Here is a 21,610-nt window from a genome sequence, read left to right as displayed (position 1 = left end):
TGGGTTTCCCAGAGCTGCAGTGCTATCTGTGAACACTCCCCGTTCACCAAGGAGCGTTTGGGGTCTAAGTGCAGAGTCAGCCCTCTGTTGTTCTGCACAGGCCACAGCATGCAGAGCTGGGGGTGCAAGGGACAGGGGTATGGACATGGTTGTGGGGAAGGATGATGTTCACCTCCTGAGAGAGGCACTGTGGGTACTGTGGCACTTTATGTGGGTCATTCAGAGAATCTGGTAAAAGGTTTTGGTCTGCTTTGACAGATTCTGATTGTACCAAGTATGTATTTGGCGGGCTCACTGAAGGCAAGATGGCCCCAGTAAGGGGCCAGTGCTGTCTGGGAGCACAGCACAGTGTGTGCTGCACCCCACAGCACCTAGGGTGAAGTGTTCCTGCCCTCTGCAGACAGTGCTGCTTTATGGGCCCAGGATGGGTACTCGGGAAGGGCAGAGGCCAGGACCAAGTGAGCAGATGAGGCATCACTGAGATCTCTAGGGCAGCTGGGCCTTGTAGTTTGTGTGTGGTGCATTCCAGGAGTGAAAGCAGAGCACCGTGCAGCCAGCAGCATCACAGCACAGCCTGCCATGTGCTGCTGGGGCAGAAACCAGAACTGAGCAAGCTGCGGTGAAGGTCTGCAGGGAACAGTGTGTCTGTACAGGCCAAACCAAAACTTAGGGAGGGCTGAGGGGAGTAGGGTCATGCACAGTTAAGGGAATGTGGAAATGACCTCCATGCTGTTGAATGAGCATATGAACGTAAGGAGCACACACCTGCATCTGCACTCTGCTCTTGCAAATTTGCATTTCCAACTGGGAGCAGATTTCAACCCAGCTGTCCTCTCAGCTCTACATGCACAATTTTTTTTGGCCAGGGATCTCTCTCTTCTCTGAAGCTAGAGGCTGCAGAGGGGTTGTCGACACCACAGCGATCCCTGACGTCCCCAAGCCCCTTTGGATTTCTTTCCCTTTCTCACTGATGGCTGACATGCACCACTCCACCCAGGAGCAGGGCACAGCTCTTCTCTGCCTGAGCAGTTGGGATCCATATCCTGGACTGATGCATGCTGTACTCTGGGAGATGTTTCTTCTTTCAACTGCAGACACGGGACTTAAGCATGCTGAGTCTTCTCACCTTAGGCTCCTGTGGTAGTTTGCATCTGGATCAGACTCCTCCTTACTAGTCCGAGAAGCCTTAGGCCTGGATTTAGATCTTTTGATTCAAATGCTGAGTCTGTGGATGTTTCACATTCTTTTGGCACCAGCTGCTTATCAGCAAATCCTGCCACAGGTTACAGGGATTTGCTGATGTCTTGCCCTCTCATCCAGCTGCATCACAAAGCACCTGTGAGCAGAGCCCAGCCATTGAAGGTATTTAAACTATCAGAGTTCCATTTTGATGGAGATGGGCAGCAGAGCAATCATGTCTGTAGATCTACCCGTGTCTTTAGGGCATGAATGCTTGGCAGGGGAGTAGCTCGAGCCAGCGGATGACGTGAACTGGGTTTTATTACTGTCGGGAATGCCGAGGGGAGAACCTTTGAGCGGTTCACGCACGTACAGGGCAGCAGGTGGGTCACGCCGTGCGGGCGGGGGCTCGGCACGCCCGGCCTGTCAGCCCCTCGGGGGTGTCGGTCTCTGGAGCCGTGCCCGTGCCCGGCGGTGGAGCCCGGCCCGCGGAGCCCGGCCCGTGCCCCGCGGCGCTCCCGGGGCGGCGGCAGGAGGCGCCGGGAGTTCCCTTTCGGGGCATTGTGGGAAGGCGCGATGCGGCCCGGCCTCACCTGAGCGGGGCGGGCGGGACGGAGGCGGCCGGGCCGGGCTGGGCCGGCTCCCAGCCAGCCGCCGCACCATGGTGAGTGAGCGGGGCCGAGCGGAGCGGAGCGGAGCGGGGCCGGCCGGGCGGGAGCAGCGCCCGGGCCCCGCCGGAGCCGCCGAGCCCCTCGACGGGCGCGTTGTCAGGAGGGCGCGGAGCCAGGCCGGGCGGAGCGGGGCTGCCCCTCGGCACCGGCTGCGCCGGGACGCTGAAAGCCGTTCCCAGGCGGGTTCCAACAAGGTTTGCACCTGTTTGGGGGAAATGAAAGTTTTGTTCTTTTCCGGTTTGTTTTCCGAGCCTCGGGATGAGCTCGGGTCACGCCGAGAGCCTTTCGCAGACAGCCAGGAAAACAAGGCATGTTACAGAGAGGTTTTATAAAGTCTTCCTGTAACTCGAGGAGCTGAGGTGCAAGTCGGCTCCAATACCTGGAGAAGGATCGAGTGAGGTTTCGCATGGGTCTGTCTCTCTTTAGGCTGACCGGTGGCAAAGCGGGTCACTGTTGGGCAGTGGGTTTTCTTGTGTCGAGATCATTGGGAACAGCTTTTCCCCAGGTGTATTCCCTGTTGTCAGGTAAGTGGACTGCAGCATTCCCTGCAGCCCGGGTGCTTCTGCACCACTGCCGGGTCTGTTGGGTTTTGGCTGCACCTTTCCATCAGATAATGCACCAGCGAGAGAGCGTATGGGTCTGGTTCTGCTCTTGTCTGTCGCTCACCAGTCTCGCTGTGCCACCCGGCTCCAGGGCTGGCGGTGGCCTCTTCGGGCTTGGAAGGGGCAGCAGCCCCTCAGGTTAGAGGGCTGACGGGCAGGATCCAGAAGCCTTTGCCTCCCCAGTGCTGCGCTTGGTGTTGGTTTGCTGAGATCAGACAGGGTTGCTGTGGATGCTCTCTTCTGTTGTGAATGATGGTCAACGTCCTGAGAACAATGCCTCGATCTTCCTCAGGGGGGACTGCAGGCTTCCAGGTAGTGAGATGGTCAATGATGCCTCTTGATAGAGAAACCATCTCACTGCTTGCTAATTCAGGCTTGAGGCAGGTTCTACGGGCATCCCCCGAGCTGCTGTCTTGCACAATTTGCCCATTGTGTGCACCTGTAATACCAGTTACTGGCAGTGCAGCTGAACAGAAGCCTCTCAACTCCTTCAGTGGAGGCCAAATGCTGTTGTTTGTCTCTATCCTCAAAGGCAGAGCTGTGTTGTTTCTCTTCAGTGGTTTAGCCAGAATGCTAAATATGTGTTAGTCTCCTGTATTTAGAAAGGTGTACCTGTCATTATATTTGCAAATAGAATATGCACAGTAATGAGTTTACAGATGGCAACACAGTCTCCACGCCTTAAGTCCCTGTAGAGATGTAGCTTTTCTGGTTACACCCCGAGACAGCCCTACATACCCACATCCCTCTGGTAAAGCTTATGTAAACAACTGGAGTTCCTATTTTGCCCTTGAAGGTCAGTAAATATGGGAGCTGATTTCAGGGAATCTGATCTCAGAACTCTCCTTGATGCATGTACTTCACAAATGCCAGTTTTCAAAGCACTCACGACAGTCCCAGGGGAGCACTGCTGACAATAGTGCTGCTTATTGACGGTTTGGAGTCTGGCTGCTGTATTGATGGTTAGAATTTTACAAGGTGAGTGTGCATTCTTACAAGTAAGAATTGTAGTTTTCCTTTTTTTTGAGACCACAGTACAAACAGTTGTTTGTGTTACTGCATTATATTAGTGCTGTCAGCCTTACCGTGTTCTCTTGAGGATCTGGTGCTGATGAAACAGTGCTTTTGTCAGGAAGCTCTAGCTTTAAATTCCTCTGTCATCCAGTCTCAGGAGAGCGGTTGTTAACAGTTGGTTGTGAGTCAAGAAAAAAGGGTTTGCCGGGTTACAAACCAAGAATAAGCCTTATGGGTGATGAACTTTCAACAGGTCATTTAAACTTTCCATAAACTGGTTCCTCTGTTTTGGAATGACAGAGTTGTGCTTGCCACCTTTTTCTGTGTTTTGAGATGGAATTAAAGGTGCTTGTGCAAATGGTACCCTGTCTCAGCAAGAGGGTTGTTCCAATTGTTTGCTCTCTTGTAGATTTCCAGGCAAGTTTCACGGAAGAGTCTGATTAGCAAAGCTGATTTCATATCCTGGTGAGAAACACAGCTTTTATGCCCAGGTTGTGCTTTGTGACATGTTTTTTAAAAGATTACTTTTTAGAAAGACTAAATTCTGCTTCCTGACATGTGTGGGTGCAGCAGAGGTACATGTCATGGAGGATTGCTGTCTCAACAAAGTCAAAGAGTGGGGAGAGAGCACAGAGGAGTAAAAGATAAGTCTCCCCAAGGACATGTGTTGCTGTAGTCTCTTGTGCCTGTAAATGTTGCAACACCTCGATCCTACTGCTGCCTCGGTGTTATCAGTATTACTTTTGTGAATAAATACAGGGCTCTGCTTGCGTAGCTCTGCATGCAGGATTGGTGCCTGAATAGTAAAGGGTCTGGTTCTCTCCTACCTGTGCTACATCACTACAGGGGGACAAATTAGTACTTGTGGGCATGATCTGAAACCCTGGAGAAAGATCAAAATAATCCCATTGAGCACAGCGGCTCTGAAATTGTACTTGGCCTGAATAGCAAAGGAGTTGGCAAGCACTGTTTCCACTTAGCAAGACATTTGATAACCAGTCACTGATCTAGAAGCTGGGGTGGAAATATTAATTGCTGTGACTGCTTCTGCTGGCACCTGCCTAGTGTTTGGAAATGAACTCTCAGCTCTTCTGAATATTGATCTCATCAACACTCTCAATGCTCTTAATTGTGAAAATGAACATAGATCTGCAAAAGACGTTCTCAGTGCTGCACAGAATTTACAGTTCTAAGAATGACTGCTTATTTTCCACCTGTGATGCAGCTGTGTATTGGCCTCACAAAGACAATGAATTTTGCCTCTAGGCATTTACCTCTGAAAGACAAGAAGGGCAGTAGGTTAGATCAGATGAGAAGAGAGAAAATGACAAATAAATTAGTCTGTTGTTCAAGACAGCAGTTCTTATGCTACATGACAAAAAAAAAAAAGTTGATGTGGTATTTCCTTGTTAATTTAATTTTCCTTGTCTTGTAGTGAACTTTTACTGTAGTAGTACATAACGGCAATGGAATGGCCTCCTGTTTAGAAGATCCTGAGCTGATAGACTTTCTGCTTGCAAAGAGGTGACTGCAGGGGGAGTGATAGAAACACGTGAAATCATGAACACTATAAAGATTGGTTGCTACACAAAGAGTCAGGGTACATCCTGTGAAATTTAAATGTATAAAAAATAAATGGGAATACTTTTTCACACAGTGTAGATGACTGTTTTCAGTCCACTGCTGAGCATGCTGTGGGTAGGCAGTTCATAGAAGGTGAGGCCACAGGTGGGTTGTCTGGATGCAGTTTCTGTCCTGTAGTTTTTAAACCTGTGACTCTTGGAGATAGGACTACCAGAGTGATTTTACACATGCCCTGTTCCTTATGCTTGTGCCCTTCTGGAAGCTGCTTAGATCAGAGTACAGCTCAGGGGCTGATCCATAACCTGGCATTCCGTTACTCCCTGTCATTCAGCTGGACTCCAGCATTTTGTGGGATTTGTGAGGAAGAATGTTTTTACGGTTCTTTGGAAGTGTGTGATCTCTGACTTGCCAATTTTGGATGTTCTTCTCCCAGTGCTCATGACCATTATTGATAGTCACTGTTTAATACTGGAGCCCGCTCAGGCCATGCAGGAATTGCCATTCACACTTTACTGTCCCTGAATAACAAGCTCCTTCCTGGAAAGCAAATGTTATGGTAGATCATCTGCTGATTATTTGCTTAATAATCAGCAATGTAATAATACTTGCTTTTTAAAATATACATATATTTTCACTGACAAATGAAACTGCAGGCATGTCAGAGCCAGGAGTTACTAGGATGTGGAATGCCTAGAGGGCTTTAGAGATGCTTTTAGGGTGGACAAATGCAGAAAGAAGGCTGGAGGGATAATGGGCAGCTGGGTCTGTCATGAGGCAAGAAAATGACAGATTTGGCTGCTTGTCCGTGTCTAGTTTCTTCAAAGTCCCATGTTTTATAAACAATCCCATGGACCTTCTGAAGCCATCAGTTACCTGCAAGAGGCACAAAAGGACAACTTGATGAAAGTACTGAGGACACTGGTGAGTCAGGGAGGGGAGATAGAGGTGCCCCTCACTCAAGTACTTGCAAGATTTATGCTTTGGCATCCGCATCAGGCATTTCTGTGAGCCAGTCATGATCTTGCTAGTGATGCCTAAATTAAAACAATACTGCTTGTGTGAAAAGAGTTCCGTCTGTAGCACGTGTTCCCAGTTACTAATTTCCATCCCTGCCCATTCATTTCCCTACTGTCCTATTCCTGCAGGCTGTCATCTGCATTTTCCTGTCTGCATTTGCTCTGTGCTTTCTTGAGTAGCCACCCCTGGGCCTTGGCATTTCTGCAGATGTTGCAATGTGGAGAGGGAGTTGCAAGATCTGGTCCTGCAAGCATGGCACTTCATTTGGGAGTAGGAATACAGTGTGCAGAGGCATTGGGGTAGGATGGGAAGGTACAATTTACATTTGTGTGTTTAAAGGCAAGCTTGGCATCCCTTTCTGGCCAGACATGCCTGTCTGGCCTGGAATGTCTGGTGTGTGTTTCTCAGTATTAACAGACATAACCCCAGGTGTTCTGTGCACCAGTGTTTTTTTCTTCTCCAGTTTGCTGAGGTTATGTAGGATGTCCATCTGCTCTCCTCTGTTAGGGAGGGCATTAAAATCCCTCTTCACTAACCAGTAAATGCCTGTTGTTACCTTGCCTTTGGAGCTTGAGGATGGTTTTGCTCAGACATTTGCAGTTCTCAGTGTCTTGTTAAGCAGCGCAGGAGTTCTGTGGTTATCATCCTCTGCTGAGTCCCCTGGGGTAAGTGATGGGCACAAACTGCAAGGGAATGAGAAACGGACTCACTGTTGTTTGAGTAAAATGCAGAAATGTACCATGTTGTGCCTTTGTCGTGCAGGGCTGTGTGCTGGAAGGAGAGCAGGTGAAGTATTGGGTGAGTGCCTGTGTGCTGTGAGCTCTAGGGAAGCTGTGGGAACTGCTGCATGAAACTCTCAACAGCCTCTGGGCTCCGGAGATGGGATGGGAAAGAGGCAGGACCTCAGGCATTCCCTTTCTTTCAAGTCTCCTGAAAGGACTTGGATAAATAGCAGAATGAATTCACAGTCCTTTCTCATTCTGGAGGCTGAATATTGGGCCAACATATAAAGCATCTTGGAAGATTCTCTGCTCTGGCCCTTTCTTCTGTAGACAGTGGTTGCTTCTTTTATGTTTGCGCTTAGGTTAAATCCATGTTGGTTTTTTACCTTAATGAAAAATGCCATTTTAAAGGGAAAAATTGAGAATTTCTCAATTGAAAATGCCTAAATTAAATGCTTCAGTGTTTCCAAAAGATTATTCTGTGCTTTTTCAGAGTTATAACCATGATCTGAAGTCACATGTGCTTTTGGTCCTTTTGGAGCTCAGGTTTTCTGTGAGCATCTTTGTTGGGAGCTGGAGGAACGGGTGTGCGGCTGCTGTCAATATGCACTCTTCCTGCTCCTCCAGACATGGGAATCCCCAGGCTGAAACAGTGTCTGTGAGCTGCCTGAGGAGCCAGGTTAGCTTGTCACCATCTGGGTGTGCCTGCCCTGTTCCAGAGCAAAGGTTTTTAACTTTGCTCCTAGCGAGGTCAGAGGCAAGGGAAGGGCACTGCATGTAGTAGGGCTTTGCAAATAACTGATAAGGCAAAGTGGAAATGAAACTAAAAGAGCTGCACCTTTTGCTGGAATCTACTGGGTGAGGTTTTAGTTCTGTTTCTTCACTTGTAGTTCAAGGAACAGGCTGGAAAAATAGCTTCTTGTGCCTGTAAAGTGCGCTGCGGTTGTAGTGAATTAGGAGTAGCTCTCGGAACCTTGTTCAGCTCTCCCCATGTCTCTTCCTCCTTGTAGTAACCTAATGAAGGTGTCCTCTGCCTCCCAAAAACATGTAAGCAAATAAAAACACCTCTAAGAGCCCAGCCTAGGAGGCAGAAGGGATATGATTACCTAGTTAATAATTGTTTCAAATCTCTTCAAGCTGCTGCTTTCTGTGAGCTCAGCCAGCTCCCATCCGTGCTGTGTGTGTCTGGTGGTGGCACTGGAGGGACAGTGCTGTGGCTGCTCCCCTGGCCTGCTCTCCCTCCTATGGCAGAACCTGAGGCAGCTTCATGCACCCTCCAGCCTGGGTCTGTGCTTGCTAATTGCCTGAAAACTGCAGTAATTCCACCTGCAGTGAAATTTAAGAAAATTAAGAGTAATGATCCTCTGTAACAACTGGATGCCATTGCCTGCATCTGCCCCTTAGCTGCTGTTTTGGAAAGCTGTGCTGCCTCTGCTCCCCAGAGCAGTGCAGGAAATCCGGGTCGTTGGTGGGACAGCCCAGGCTGTGAGGAGGAGACACAGGCCTCCTGTGCTGTGGGGAGGACACGGGCAGGAATGTCACCAGGTCATGCCTGTGCTGTAGGGGGGACACGGGCAGGAATGTCACCAGGTCATGCCTGTGCTGTAGGGGGGACACGGGCAGGAATGTCACCAGGTCATGCCTGTGCTGTAGGGGGGACACGGGCAGGAATGTCACCAGGTCATGCCTGTGCTGTAGGGGGGACACGGGCAGGAATGTCACCAGGTCATGCCTGTGCTGTAGGGGGGACACGGGCAGGAATGCCATCAGGTCATGCCTGTCCTGTAGGGGGGACACGGGCAGGAATGTCACCAGGTCATGCCTGTGCTCTAGGGAGGGCACTGGAAGGAATGCCACCAGTTTATAAGGAATGAGCCAAGGTAGGGAGGACTCGATGTGCTGGATGTAGAGATAAGCGAGAGCAGAGCTAGAGGGAGCCTGGGCACTTATAGGGCATGTAGAAAGCTCCTTGAGCTTTGTTTTCTGCTTGTTTCTTAGGGATCAGGAGGGAGCAGCGTGAGCTCAGCTATACTGTTTTGATTATACTTTTATTTAACTCAAGTGAGGCTATCAAGAAGGTTGTTGCTGTCTGGATCGATACCATATGTTATAAATATCCTTAAAATGCTGGTGTGCTGGTCCATTTAAAATCTTTGGTAATAGGATAAGGGTGACTTCTGCATCATGAAAAGCATAAAATCAATGTGTAACTATGGTCACGTGTGCCTGTAATGATCTGGCACAGCTTTTATTGTGTGGACTTTGGATGTATTGTTTAGGGGAAATTGCTCAGAAATATTCCTAATGGAGATTAAGTGAGGAAGAATCCTGTGCCAGGTAGGCAGCAATACATTGCTTCAGGATTTCTGTGTTGCTGGGTTTGAGCATTTTTTTTTTTAATTTGCTTACATCATGCAGACTAAGTACATGTTTGAAATTTTAAAGCTGGGAGCCTACAGTATTTAACAAACATCTGTCAGCTCCTGTGTTGCTGTGAATGTTTTAGTGACAGAGTAAACAAGTATGGAAATTAATATTTTTAATAAAGTAGTCTGTTTTGAATTTTACATATTTGCTTTAGAAGCATCTGAAACTCTAGAGTGTGTATTAAAGGTCAGTAGCCAGATGGGATTTTGTGTAACAGCAGAATACCAAAATACCTGTACTTGAGTGTGTTAGTATTCTGTCTTGTCCTGATGTGGGTAGAGTATTAATAGCTCAATAGGTCTGTTCAGTACATCTTTCTCTTTTCACCCTAAACACCTGACATTCCAAACCAACTGTGTGTTCACTTTCTTTTTTTAAATTTCAGTATTTACTTTCCTCCCTGCCTCCAAAACAAAACAGAAAAAACCTTACTAAACAAAGCAAAAACTAAAAGGAATTTTTTATTCTTTAAGTGTTTTGGAGATATAAAGAAAAAAAAAGCTAATGGCTGGAATAATGTGAATGATCATATTTTTTAAAAGAATTTAATGAAAGTAGGTTTTGTTCATTTTGAGTTGTGGTGTAAAAATAAGTACTGATAAAACCATCTGGACAGCTGTCTATGCTGGGAAATAGTCTTTCAAATCAGAGGAAAGAATAAAAAATAGTAAAAGATAAGCAGAATATGAACTCTATTAGACTAAAACAGTGGCAGCAGATCGAGCAGACATCAGGGGGATCACAATAAGTTAAAAAAGAGCTTTGTCATAGCAAGTCGCTTCCTCTCCACCAGGTACAGCCAGTCAGTCTGGTTTTCCCCAGGCTTCTATTGGCAGCTGAAGGTCTGGATTTTCATCCCACTTCCCATTTTATGTGGTCTGGGAATTTTCACTGATTAGCGTGTCCTGTATTGTCTGTTGCCCTACAGAACGTTTTTAAGGAAAGCTGAAAGTTTCATCACTCTACCAAGATGTCTGTTTGAGGAGAGCAATTCCTAATTTGCAAATTTTACTTACATGTGAATTTCAGGTGTCTGTTTTATAAAGGTGGCTTTGATTTTGGAGGGCTCTTCACTGAATTTGGAGAGGTTACAGCTGAAACAGAGTGTAAGCCCAGAGCTGATGGAGTGACAGAGCTGCCTCACCAAGCAAATTCTTGCCCAACCACACACCCAGACAGGAAAGAGGATTCTTGACTCTTTTTTCTGCAGTCCTCCTCTTCTGCCTCCCCTCTCCTGAGGCTCCTTGATAAGTTCCCATCTCCATCCTCCTCTCCTCCCCCAGGGACATGGAGAAGCCAGATGCCACAGAACAGGTTTGGAACAAGTCACCAAATGTTACGCAGGTTAAATTACAGGAGGAGGAGAAGCAGTTCTAGTGCATGTTCTTCTTTCTCACAGTGGGGTGAATTATTGACTCTTGCACACCCCTGGAGATCACCTTGCAGGAAGAAATGGGGCATCTTTTACATGTTGGTGTTATTAAACAGTAAATTGGAGAAATTACTCTAGAAAAGGAAAGCCAGGAAAACCCCTTTCCTGTGTATTCACTTTTATCTGCTCCCTCTGCAGGTGGTTTGTTGTGTATGTAATGGAGCACAGCCCTTTAGACAGTTGAACTAATTGTTGCCGATTAGGTTAAATTTTAAACCCTCTGTAAAGGCAAAAATGATCCAAGTTTGAAACTACTGAGCCAGTCATAATGTGTTTGATCAGTCTCAAGTGTATAATGGCCAAATAGTGGGGAAGGCTGCACCAAAGAGGACTGCAGTCCTGGCAGGGAATAGTCCAGAAGACAAGCTTGGGTGAGCTGTTTATCAGATTATTACAGGCCATTAGTTAAAGGAGGGAAAGGTCTTCCAAGGAAGGTGGAAGGAAATCAGTGTGTGTTAGTTTCATCTCTCTCGCTCGTATTTGCTGTTCACAAATATGCAAACCTTCTGTAGTTTGCATTTTTCATGTCTATTCTGTTTCTTGGTAAATTATTTCATATCAAAGTCTAGCATTTGGTTTTTGGGTTTTTGGGTTTTTTGTGGGGTGTTTTTTTTTTTTTTTTTTTGTTTTTTTTTTTTTTTTTTTTTTTTTTTTTTTTGTTTGTTTTTTTTTTTGGTTGGTTTTTTTTTTTCCTGTCCCTGAAACTAAAGGTGTTGGTTTTTATCCTGACACAGTTTTGTAGATCTTGATAGAACAGAAGGCCCCATAACTTTCCAGTTGTTAAGTAACTTAACTGCTGCAGTTGATTCATCGGTGCATGAGAAGGGGATAGAGTTCCAGTTTAGAATTCTGGTTTAAATTTTTGATCTAAAAAATACCCCAACCAAGTATTTTTCCAATAAACTACAAATAGAAAATGCAGTCATTTGGATTACTTACTGATGTTTATGGAGGTGATTTTGCATAGTGCTGTGGGTGGTTGGGTCTGATTCAGTCAAACAAGTTAATAAAATTACTCTCAGCTCCCAGACCAAAGCTAGTCTCCACAGACTCCACATGTGAAGGATGCCAGTGCTCCCTTAGGAACTGTACTCTTCATCCCAGCCCACTCAGTCTCGAACCTAAAAATTCCCTCTGGCATCAGCCCTGCGTCTGGTGAATGTTAGTCACAGCCAGCATACCCTGGGATGGTACGAAAGGGAACCAAGCACCCTGCTTTCTAAGGTATTCTGCTTGTAGCAAGTAGTTTGCCTTTGTTTTCCTCTGAAGTTAGAACTTTTTTTAAAGATGAGTAAAGCATTGCAGGATAATCTACCTCTGTTTGCATCTTGGCTGCTGAAAGCCAACCAAAAATTTCTTAATCAACATCTGTCTTGTCATCAGCACTATAGGAAAGCAAATGTTTTCAGAGTCAAGGAGCAAGGAACAGATGAGCTGTTAGATTTGTGTTTGTGCAGTACTTCAACATTACCAGGCTTATTGATGCATCAGAGTCTTTCCAGTGGGATGTAATGAGTGGAGGCATGAGAGCGAGGAATGTGTTGTGTCGTGACAGTGGGGCTGGGCAGAGCAAAGCTGAACTGAATGGAACAGCACTGAATGTTGAAATTGAAAATGCTGAAAGCCATTTAACCTTTTAAGAATGTATTATTTACCTCCTACAGTGTTCCCCAGATTGAAGAGGCTTCAGAAATTAGAAAAAGGAGGAAGAACCAAAAGAGGAGAAACCCCGCACACAATATTTTTGCTTCTAAGTCCCTGCAGCTTTCTAATACGGTGTTTTGTAATGAGAGTTCTTGGCTGGCCAGTGATATGTACCTAGGCTTGAGGGTGCACTGTTTTGCTGCAGGCTATAAAATTTAGAATTGTGCTACAGTAAAGGCTCTGTTTTCTAGCTGTATATATTACTGTAATAATAAAATTGCCATGTGATATATGCAGTTATGGTCTGCATATGAAACAGTGTGGGACAGGAGACTCAAACAATGAGATTTTTGGAGCCTGTAAATGAATGTTTATGCATTTAGGAGCATTAATGGATATTTTCTGATTGCAAAGAACATTGGCTCAGCTCATAAAAGTGGTGGTGCAACGTCACCTGCATGTGTACAAAAAATAGTGGAGTTCTCAAAGCACTTTTTAAGTGGAGAGTAGCTCACTTTTCTATGGGTGAAGCACAACATCTTGAAGTAACTAATCAGCAGAAAGTGGTGATAATATTCACAGTGATTCCCTGGTTTGTTGGTATTTAACATTTTAGAGACATAAGGTTGCACTTCTGCAGATATATGTGTATTACAAGCAGACACACAGGTTTAAGGTCTGTTGGGTCCAACAGCTGACCCTAAACCAGAATACCTTTTCATTTTCTTTTCCTAGTGAAACACTGCAGGCAAAGGATGCCACAAAACTCACAGTCTTATGCTGAACATGCTGTCAGCTTTTGATAGGGATTCATTGACTCATTCCCTGCCTTCTCAGTCAAATCTGATCATCTTCTCCTATCTGATGATTCGCTGTATTTTTAGAAATTTGTTTATCAAATAGCTGCTACCTGTACCCAATGGCTTTTAGATGGACTCCTGCTGACCTTATCTGTGGAACCAAGGCTCTGCTTTTCAAAACACCCTCCTCTTTACAAGGGCTTTGGGATTAATGTGCTGTGCAGCGAGCAAAGCAGCCTTTCATTCAGTCACTGAGCTCCTCTCAGCGGGCAAGTGTGTGGACAGTGAGTGCTGTCCCTGCAGCACCTGGGAAGGGGTGACCCTGGCAGCTGGAAGATTCCATGTCAAAACCCAGCTGGTAACATGAACAGAGAAAGGCAAAACCATGGTGCTTTGCTTTGCACTGTAATCAGGCCATGTGTCCTGCCAGCAGCATACTTGTTTTTATTTAGCAAGCTTGTCTGGAGAGTATTATAGGACTCAACAGAGGGCAGCTACAAAATCCTTGTAATTTTATCAAGCACATTAGACTAATGATGGCAAGAGCCTTATTTCCAGCAGTAGATCCTGCCACAGACACACACAACTAAAACCTTCCTCCTTTCCCTAAAATGATCCCACATTTGAAGTTTTCTCACTATAGTCAGAACTCTTCTCTCCAGATTACTCAACAACTGTGCAACTCAATAGCTAGAGAATGGTTCTGAATTATGAATGAATGCTTTGTTTAAAATCCAGTAGCTTTCCCCTTTTTTATTTCTTTTATGTAGAAACTTCTCTGGCTTCTCTGCTCAGACTTTACCAGTGTGGAATGATAGTATCTGCACAGAAATCTGCACTGTAAACTTGATAGTGAACATTAACTTTGTAGTCCTCACTTGGAAATGTAGTGATGAAGTATAGGTACAGCCATAGACTGGAACAGGAAACAAGGATTAGCGTGTAAATTGAAAAACTCTAGGGAAGGGTAAGGTTAGGCTAATGGTGAGGGGTGTGGTAAGAGACCTGCTGGATCAGTGCCTTGCAAAGATTGGGAGCAAGTGAGGAAAGTGAGGCTCCTGTGCTTCTCCCTGTTCCCTCCAGGATCAGGGAAAGCCACCACTCACTGTATGGACAGCTGGCAGTGTACCTGTCATACACATGGATATAGCTACAGTTAGCTTTCCTGCAGGTCCCTGGCTCCTGATGTTGGGACTGGTGAGAACAGCAGCCAGGATGCCTGGCAAGAACACGGAAGTTCAGATGTCTTCAGCCATTAAAAAATACATATCTCCCCACCCCCCCCCCAGGTGGGTTTGTAGGGCTTTTTTTTTTTCCAGTTAGCAGAAGATGTCTTGTTGGAGAAGGATGTTGTCCTCAGATTGATGTCCTACATTCATGCTCTGGGTGAATGGGTTACTATACTGCTAATACACACTATGGTCAGTTATTTTAACCTGCTAATAGTACTACTTATATAAATGTGAATTGATACTTTTCTCCCAAAGCCCCACTGGCATTTGAAAGCTGGCTCTTGTGTATTTCAGTAATACTGCTTATGCTAAGCATGAAAAAATCATAGGTCAAGCCCTGTAAAGTTATGGCTAGCTTTAAAGTTGAAATTTTCGAACAGTATACTGCCCTTTATTTAATACAGTATCACTCACTGAGGTGACAAACTCACTCCTTTGTCATTACAGTTGCGTGAGTTTTGTAATATCCTGATTTCTTCAGTAAAACCAGTCAAGCTTCCTTTCCAAAGTAGGTTTCTTCTACCCCTTATTGCCTCTTCTAGGACCCTGCTGTTTTGTGATCTAAAGTGGTGCAGTATCAGAGTTGTTAGTGATTATGATTACTATCTCAGTCTTCATATTTCTAGTCTTCTGCCACATTGATCCTAATTCCCTATTCCTGTTGTGAATAAGTCTTTATTCCCTTCACTGAAGTATCTGATTTTGCTGGAGGAGGGAGTGATGCCCTCTTCTCACCACTGCAAAGTGGTGATGCTCCTTCTGTTCCCCAGGGCAGGGGCAGAAAAGGAAGCAAAGCTGCTGTTTGCACAAGGTAAGGAGGATGGGTAGGAGAGGATGCTAAGAGTTTACCTTTACGTGCCACAGGGAGGGGAGAGGTGCCTGGGAAAGAAACAGGAGAGAGGAGGGATCTTTCCCACGCTGAGCCTCCCCCAGACCTCAGTGACACCATGTCCAGCCGTCCCGCCAGGGTTGGAGGTGTGTGGCCAGGACTCGGATTTCTGGTGCCAGGCAGAGGAATGTTCTTCCCTGGCCCTGACCCTGGTGTTAACCATGTTGCTTTGTTTACTCTAGATACACTTTATACTGCTCTTCAGTCGGCAGGGGAAGTTAAGGCTTCAGAAATGGTACACGACACTACCTGATAAAGAGAAGAAAAAGATCATTCGAGAAATTGTTCAGATTATTTTGTCTCGCAATCAAAGAACAAGTAGTTTTGTTGACTGGAAAGACCTCAAGCTTGTTTACAAAAGGTGTGAGTAATTTTGTAAGAACATATAATCGCTATTCGTATGAATAAAACGTACTAGAAAAGGAAAAGTAAAGGCTCACTTAAGGAAACAACACTTGTGGTGCTGGGCTGAGTTAGGAGCCTGCCATTGGCAATCTGGCTGTAACAAGGCAGTGTCCCTGGACAAAGCAGCAGGGTAATTGTGGGGTGCAAAATACTTGTACAGTCTGTTAAATGAGAAAAACAGGAGTAGCCTAATAGGTATTAGTGTTCAGAAGGCGTTAGACCTCACCGCCCCTTCAAATTCCCTAGGGTAACCTGGTTGAGATGTGTGTGCTGGGTTTTATCAGCTGTGGAGATTGCAGGAGCTGTTCCAAGGCACTTCCATAATTTTGTCAAATTTTGTTTTTGAAATATTTGTTGCTCTGGAAAGTATTAATTCCATTTTCTTTTCCAAAGAAATCACTGGTTCCCAGTTACACAATGCCTAATGCTAACTGCCTGTTTGTTGTTCTAAAGTTGTAGCAAACGAGTGTAGCCTTAATGCGTAGTACACTGGGTAAATTAAACATCTCCCATTTAGCAAAAACTGAGTTCCATGCTGTGAAGGGAGGGATATAAACATCTGACCAGAAGCTGTGACAAGTTGGCCTCCAGCCACAGTATCAGCAAGCTGAATAGATGTTGGGTTGGTTTAAACATAAATTTTTGGTGCAAGTTAGATACAAAGCCTATTTGGTCTAAGCAGCTTCGTGCATTTTGGCCCTCTGTAAAACACTGCCATTTGACAGCCAGCAGGCTTGCTGAGATGGAACTCCTTTCACCTTTGCCTTATTTTTGTTTTTTAATTAGAAGGGGTAGCTTGTCCTACAGTTTAATTAACCCATTTACTGTAGTGCTATTGCAGCAGGTGGAGGAGACCTGAAAGAACTACTTACTACTGATTGATTTTATTGTATTATTATTATGTCCAGTGTTACAGGTGTCCCACTTTACCAAGAGTGGAGTTGGTTCTTCTAACTAAAATAATAACTTGTTTAAATTATCTGATCTTCTAAAGTGTTCTCTGGGACACTATAAGAGTGAAAGAAAATGTTTATTTTTGAGACTAGATAGGAATTAACTGTCATATGAATGACCTCTAAGAGATGAGCAGAGCACTGAGATCCCAGCTGTTCACTGCTATGTTTTTGCCTATGTTTCCCCAGGTATGCCAGTTTGTATTTCTGCTGTGCAATAGAAGACCAGGATAATGAGCTCCTGACACTAGAGGTCGTTCATCGATATGTGGAGCTCCTGGACAGATACTTTGGAAATGTAGGTTTCACTTTCTCCCATGAACTCATTCCCGTCTGTCTGATAAACAAAATCAAGTGCAGCTGATTTGCTTTGTGTTCCATCTGCTGCACTTGCCCTGCAGGTGCTCTCAATCCAGAATGCAATTAATGATTAAAGTATTTTATGAAATAGTGCTGAAATGATCATAAGATTGGTTTTCCATCATTTTTCCACTCACCCAGAATTAATCTTGACACTTTATATGTTTGTCTTGGGATAGAATTTGAAGGGAAAGCTTCAGGAACAATTATTAAAAAACTCAAAGTAGGTTAAAGTACTTAAATTCTCTCTCCTGACATCTTCAGATATGCTGGTTTTGTTTGTCTCATAATACTGTGTAACAATTTATGACATAGAGGCAAGAGTAAGATCAGTGTGTTTTTAAAGAAAAGACTTAAAGAAGATCCAAGTAAGTCTTTCAGTAAGTCTTTAGAGGCTACAAGAGACCCATCCTTTCTATGAATATTTTTGGAATTATCCTGCCTGCCTTAATTCATATCTTAGTTAAATCACTGTGCCATGACTCACGTCTGTACTGCGTCATAACTAAAAAGCAGTTGATGGCTGTTGCTGGCCAGGGAGTTGTGTTGCTCTGTGAAATTCTGAACCCATGGGTAGGTAACCCATATTACAAGGGCTGTGCAGGACCTGTGATAAGGTTAGTGAGCCAGGAAGTCAGTTTTGATCTCTGACAACCAGCATGAACTTAATACTAAGTGGAATATCTTTGCTGTAAGTCTGTATATGTGGAGAGAATATGTACAGAAGCTTCAATATGACATAACATGCAGTTTGTTTCTTCACCCTGCTGCCTGCCACAGGCGTGCATATGCTGGGAATATTTGATCATCACAACAACTTTTGGCCTGGTAGTGCTTAAAATACTGTAAAAGTTACTTAAGTGTGATTGTGGCCTCTTGTTCTGGCAGGTGTGTGAGCTGGATATCATCTTTAATTTTGAAAAAGCTTATTTTATTCTTGATGAGTTTATAATTGGTGGAGAAGTGCAAGAGACTTCAAAGAAGACTGCAGTAAAAGCCATAGAAGAGTCTGACATGTTACAGGAGGTAAGGCAGAGGAAGACAAAAGGCAAACACGTCATCTTCCTTGTTTGTTTGACAGGAGATGAAAACACAGCTAAGCACTTCTGCTACTTAATTATTCAAGTGTGTCTTACATTCAGTTTCAACAGGTACAGCAGTGCAGTTATATAAGCTTTAATTCAACCCTCTTGGTATCATCTGGAGGCTCTTTTGTATAAGCTGTTACTCTCTTGCAGCTTAACTGCTAGAGTTTTTTAAGAAATGTTTAAGTTCAAGATGTAGCCAAGATACCTCTTTAATATAAGAACATAATCTAAGGTTATTTTTTTTTGTATGCGTATGTATATGTAAATACAGAAAATCTCTTCTATTTCACTAATACATTGGAAACATGACCTACTATTAACATTTAAAATTGGAATTATTATGTGCTGGCAAACTCTGCTTTTATTCAGAAGCACCTGTGTAAATTTTCTGCAGGGCACAGATACGTAACCCTTATTCAGAACGCTGCAGGAATTCTCTTGTAACTTGCAATGTAACAGGCACCATTGATCCAGGAATGGCAAAACCAGTTGAATGTGATGGGTTTCATTCATTTTTTCCTCGGTAGTGAAGGATCCATCACAATCCTGAAGGGAGCAGCACAGTGGTAGAACTGGCTTGGGACGTGCTGTGGGAGTCGGGCACGTTTCCACAGTGCTCTGCCCTGTGGATGAAACTCAGCCACTGTTCAATGACCACTGGTGTGATGAATTTAGCCACAGCTGTGCTATGGCATGATTTAAATGTCAGATTTCAAACCACTCTGTTACATGTTATTAAAGCAGAATTGTTTCTGCATTTTAATCAATTTTATCTAATTTACTGCAAAACCACAACTGTCCTCAAAGAGGACAAGAGGGTTTCTATGGGTATTACTGTGCCACTCCATAATGCCTCAGTTGGTCTTTTTGTTTGTTTGTTTTGTTTCCTAGACAGTGGAAGAATACATGAACAAGCCTGCATTTTAATGTTAAACTACCTGGAGAGAAAACTGCTGTATGCACCTGTAAAGTGCACTTCCTGAAATTGCTTCCCAATGTGCCAGATCCTCAGAGAAATACCAAAAACCAGACACTGAAGGGGTTTGTTTGTATAATGGTGAAGATGAAGGTCAGCTAATGTAGCAAAGGGTTTAACAATTCTGTGCTTTGCATTACTCTGTATATGAGTTTCTCAGAGTTGTTACTACCCCAATCTAGAGAAGTTTCTCTTCTCTTTGCTGGACTCAGCTCTTGTTTTACACCCCGTCTTTTAGCTACGGATTTTGTCATCACAAAATGCTCCTCTGACAATAGTTTGAAGAGGTATTTTTACTAGTTTCGTTCACTGCTGACTGTATGACTCTACTTTTGTACAAATGTCCATTATTTTGAATGTAATGGTTATTCTGCTGTAATAATAATTTTTTCTAAAAGCCAAATTGTTGTGGGCCCTGATTTCACAAACTTGTTGTGACAAGAATAACCCTTGAGGTATATGAGGAAATACACATCTCTTTGGGGCAGCCCCTTTCTTTCACTGTCTTCCTTCTCTTTTCTGCTCTAGTCTGCTAATAAGACTGCTCCAACTGCTCCTATAGTGCACTCCATGCCTCCATTTAATCTGGAAGACTGGAGGTATGCTTCTCCTAAGTTTAATGAATCCTTTTTTTGCTGCTGCATGCAGATGGGCTGTTTCTGTCTTTCTCCTCAGTTTCCTATCCCCTTCCTAGATCCCTTGGACCTCTCCAAAGGCTCCAAACTTTGGAATTGTGCAGCATGAGTGCAGGAGAAAACCTGAAGAGAAAAAGTCAGCCTTTGGAAGATAATCTCATATATCTTTTGGTATCCCAAACCCATATTTCTCAGTAGAGTTTTCCAGTCTCAAATTCAAGCACCTGTTGGGATGATCAGCTTTTTAGTAGTTGAAGATGCCCTGGTTTTGTGAAGGTTGTGCAATTTAATCTGCTTTTTATAACTTTGCCAGCTGTGAAGAGGATAAAATAGTATGAGTCAGCTGGGCTGTGTGCCCTCCTGTGTTACAAACCATTGCAGTGGAGTGTGTGTGGAATCAGGTGTGTTAACTCCCCTTTCAGTGCAGTTTTAGACTCTGTAAATGGATTGAGCTAGCTTCCTTAGAAAGATTGTCCTCCTTTAACAGAATCCAAAGCTCAGAGAAATTCCGTTTATCTGAGCCTGTAACTCTCAGCTAGATGTTTTGTTTTTGTCAGATTATGTCAAATTCTGTCAAATTATTCTATACAAACATTAGGGAAGTTATCAGACAAATATGCCAGAATGATCCAAGCATTGTCTCATTTCCCTTCAATATATATTTCCCTTGATTTCTGGCATGTACAGTCAATATTTTCTTTCAGAGGTCTTTCTAATCTTTAAATGTCCTACATACTTACTCTGATTTTGTCATTGCTCCTTCCTTCCTCGTCAATTTGTAGCTTCCTACAGAGGGACACTGGGGGTTGTTTGGAGGGTGGGGGCACTTTAACACAACACAAGTTTGCTGATTGTCAGCCCACTATTCTGCCTGTGCTTTCCAGTCTGTTAGTAAAACTGTGACAAGCTGGTTCATAGCATCATGTTGCTCTTTTTTGTAATTACTTTATCCATCTGTTTTCTCTGTATTGATGTCAAAGGCATACTTTCCGCCTGGAAAAGACAGTGAAAATTGCTGAAGCCCTTTTTAATAGCTCTGAAGACATCCAATTTAATAGTAAATTAATGAAATTGTATGATTTGTATATTGTTTTGTCATGGTTTGAAATTAAGTTTTTTAAAGTGGTTAATTGATTAAGTAGTCATTAAGAAGTCACTTCAGAATGTGCAAAGAGGCTTCCTTCTGCTCTTTGCCTTTGTAAGTGACTTCTACTAACTGAAGTCATCAGTAGTTTGATTTTGCTCTCTTTTGGAGCCATGCTGTGATTCTCTGACACTTAAAACTGTCATGTTGGTTGAATTCTGAATTGGATTGAAATAGGAGTACCAAAAAGATTTCTTGGTACAAATAAGTGTATCATAAGCCTGTCTTTTCAGTCATTTTAAAAAGAGCTAGAAGGTTTCTTTCTGCATCATTTCAAGTTGCAGAGAATTCCTGATGGAAGAAAATAATGCACTGAGTAGAGGTACTTACACCAGCCATATCATTGTGGGATCTGAAATAAATAGCGTTGCCAAACTGGTGTATCCAGTGTGAGCTTGAGAGGTGTGAAGGAATTAGTCGGGTAAGTGTGAAGGAGTTAGTCTGGTTTCCTTACCCTAGTGCAAAAATTCGTTGGAATGTGGTGTGCCTGTTGCGCCACCTGCCTCTGCACTACAAAGATGAATAGAAAGCATGTTAAGTACTCTAAAAGAACTGCTGAATTTTGTTGATGCTTTAAGAAACATCTACAGACTCCTGCTGCTTTTTTGTGTAGGAGAGCTCCACAAAGCAGGCAGGTAGGTGAGCCTTAGTTGATGGGACTTTTGCAAGTGCCAGCCTGCATACTTAAAAACAGATGGGTTTGAAACAAAACTTGTATTTAAACTTTTTACAACCTTCAGTGAGAAAGGGATCACTCAGCTAAGTAATGCTGTAATGGAATTCAGTTCAACTCAGGTCTTTCTCCAAAGGGAAGAAGCCCAAATGAAACCCAGTTA

General features: G+C 44.0%; 1 protein-coding gene across 1 annotated transcript; it reads left to right on the top strand.

Moving 5' to 3' along the window:
* The first annotated feature begins 1,748 nt into the window (after positions 1-1,748).
* AP1S3 (adaptor related protein complex 1 subunit sigma 3) lies at positions 1,749-20,666 on the top strand. Its single transcript, XM_066193815.1, has 5 exons — positions 1,749-1,843; positions 15,396-15,574; positions 16,761-16,869; positions 17,820-17,957; positions 18,911-20,666. The coding sequence occupies exons 1-5, from the start codon at positions 1,841-1,843 to the stop codon at positions 18,944-18,946; spliced, it is 465 nt and encodes a 154-aa protein (XP_066049912.1). The 5' UTR covers positions 1,749-1,840; the 3' UTR covers positions 18,947-20,666.
* Positions 20,667-21,610: the final 944 nt, after the last annotated feature.

Source organism: Chamaea fasciata, unplaced genomic scaffold (assembly GCF_029207755.1).
Source record: "Chamaea fasciata isolate MVZ Bird 193981 ecotype frontalis unplaced genomic scaffold, bChaFas1.0.hap1 SCAF_11, whole genome shotgun sequence".
Taxonomy (NCBI): Eukaryota; Metazoa; Chordata; class Aves; order Passeriformes; family Sylviidae; genus Chamaea; species Chamaea fasciata.
Note: the sequence above shows the minus strand (reverse complement) of the source record. Positions and strands in the feature narration are given on the sequence as shown.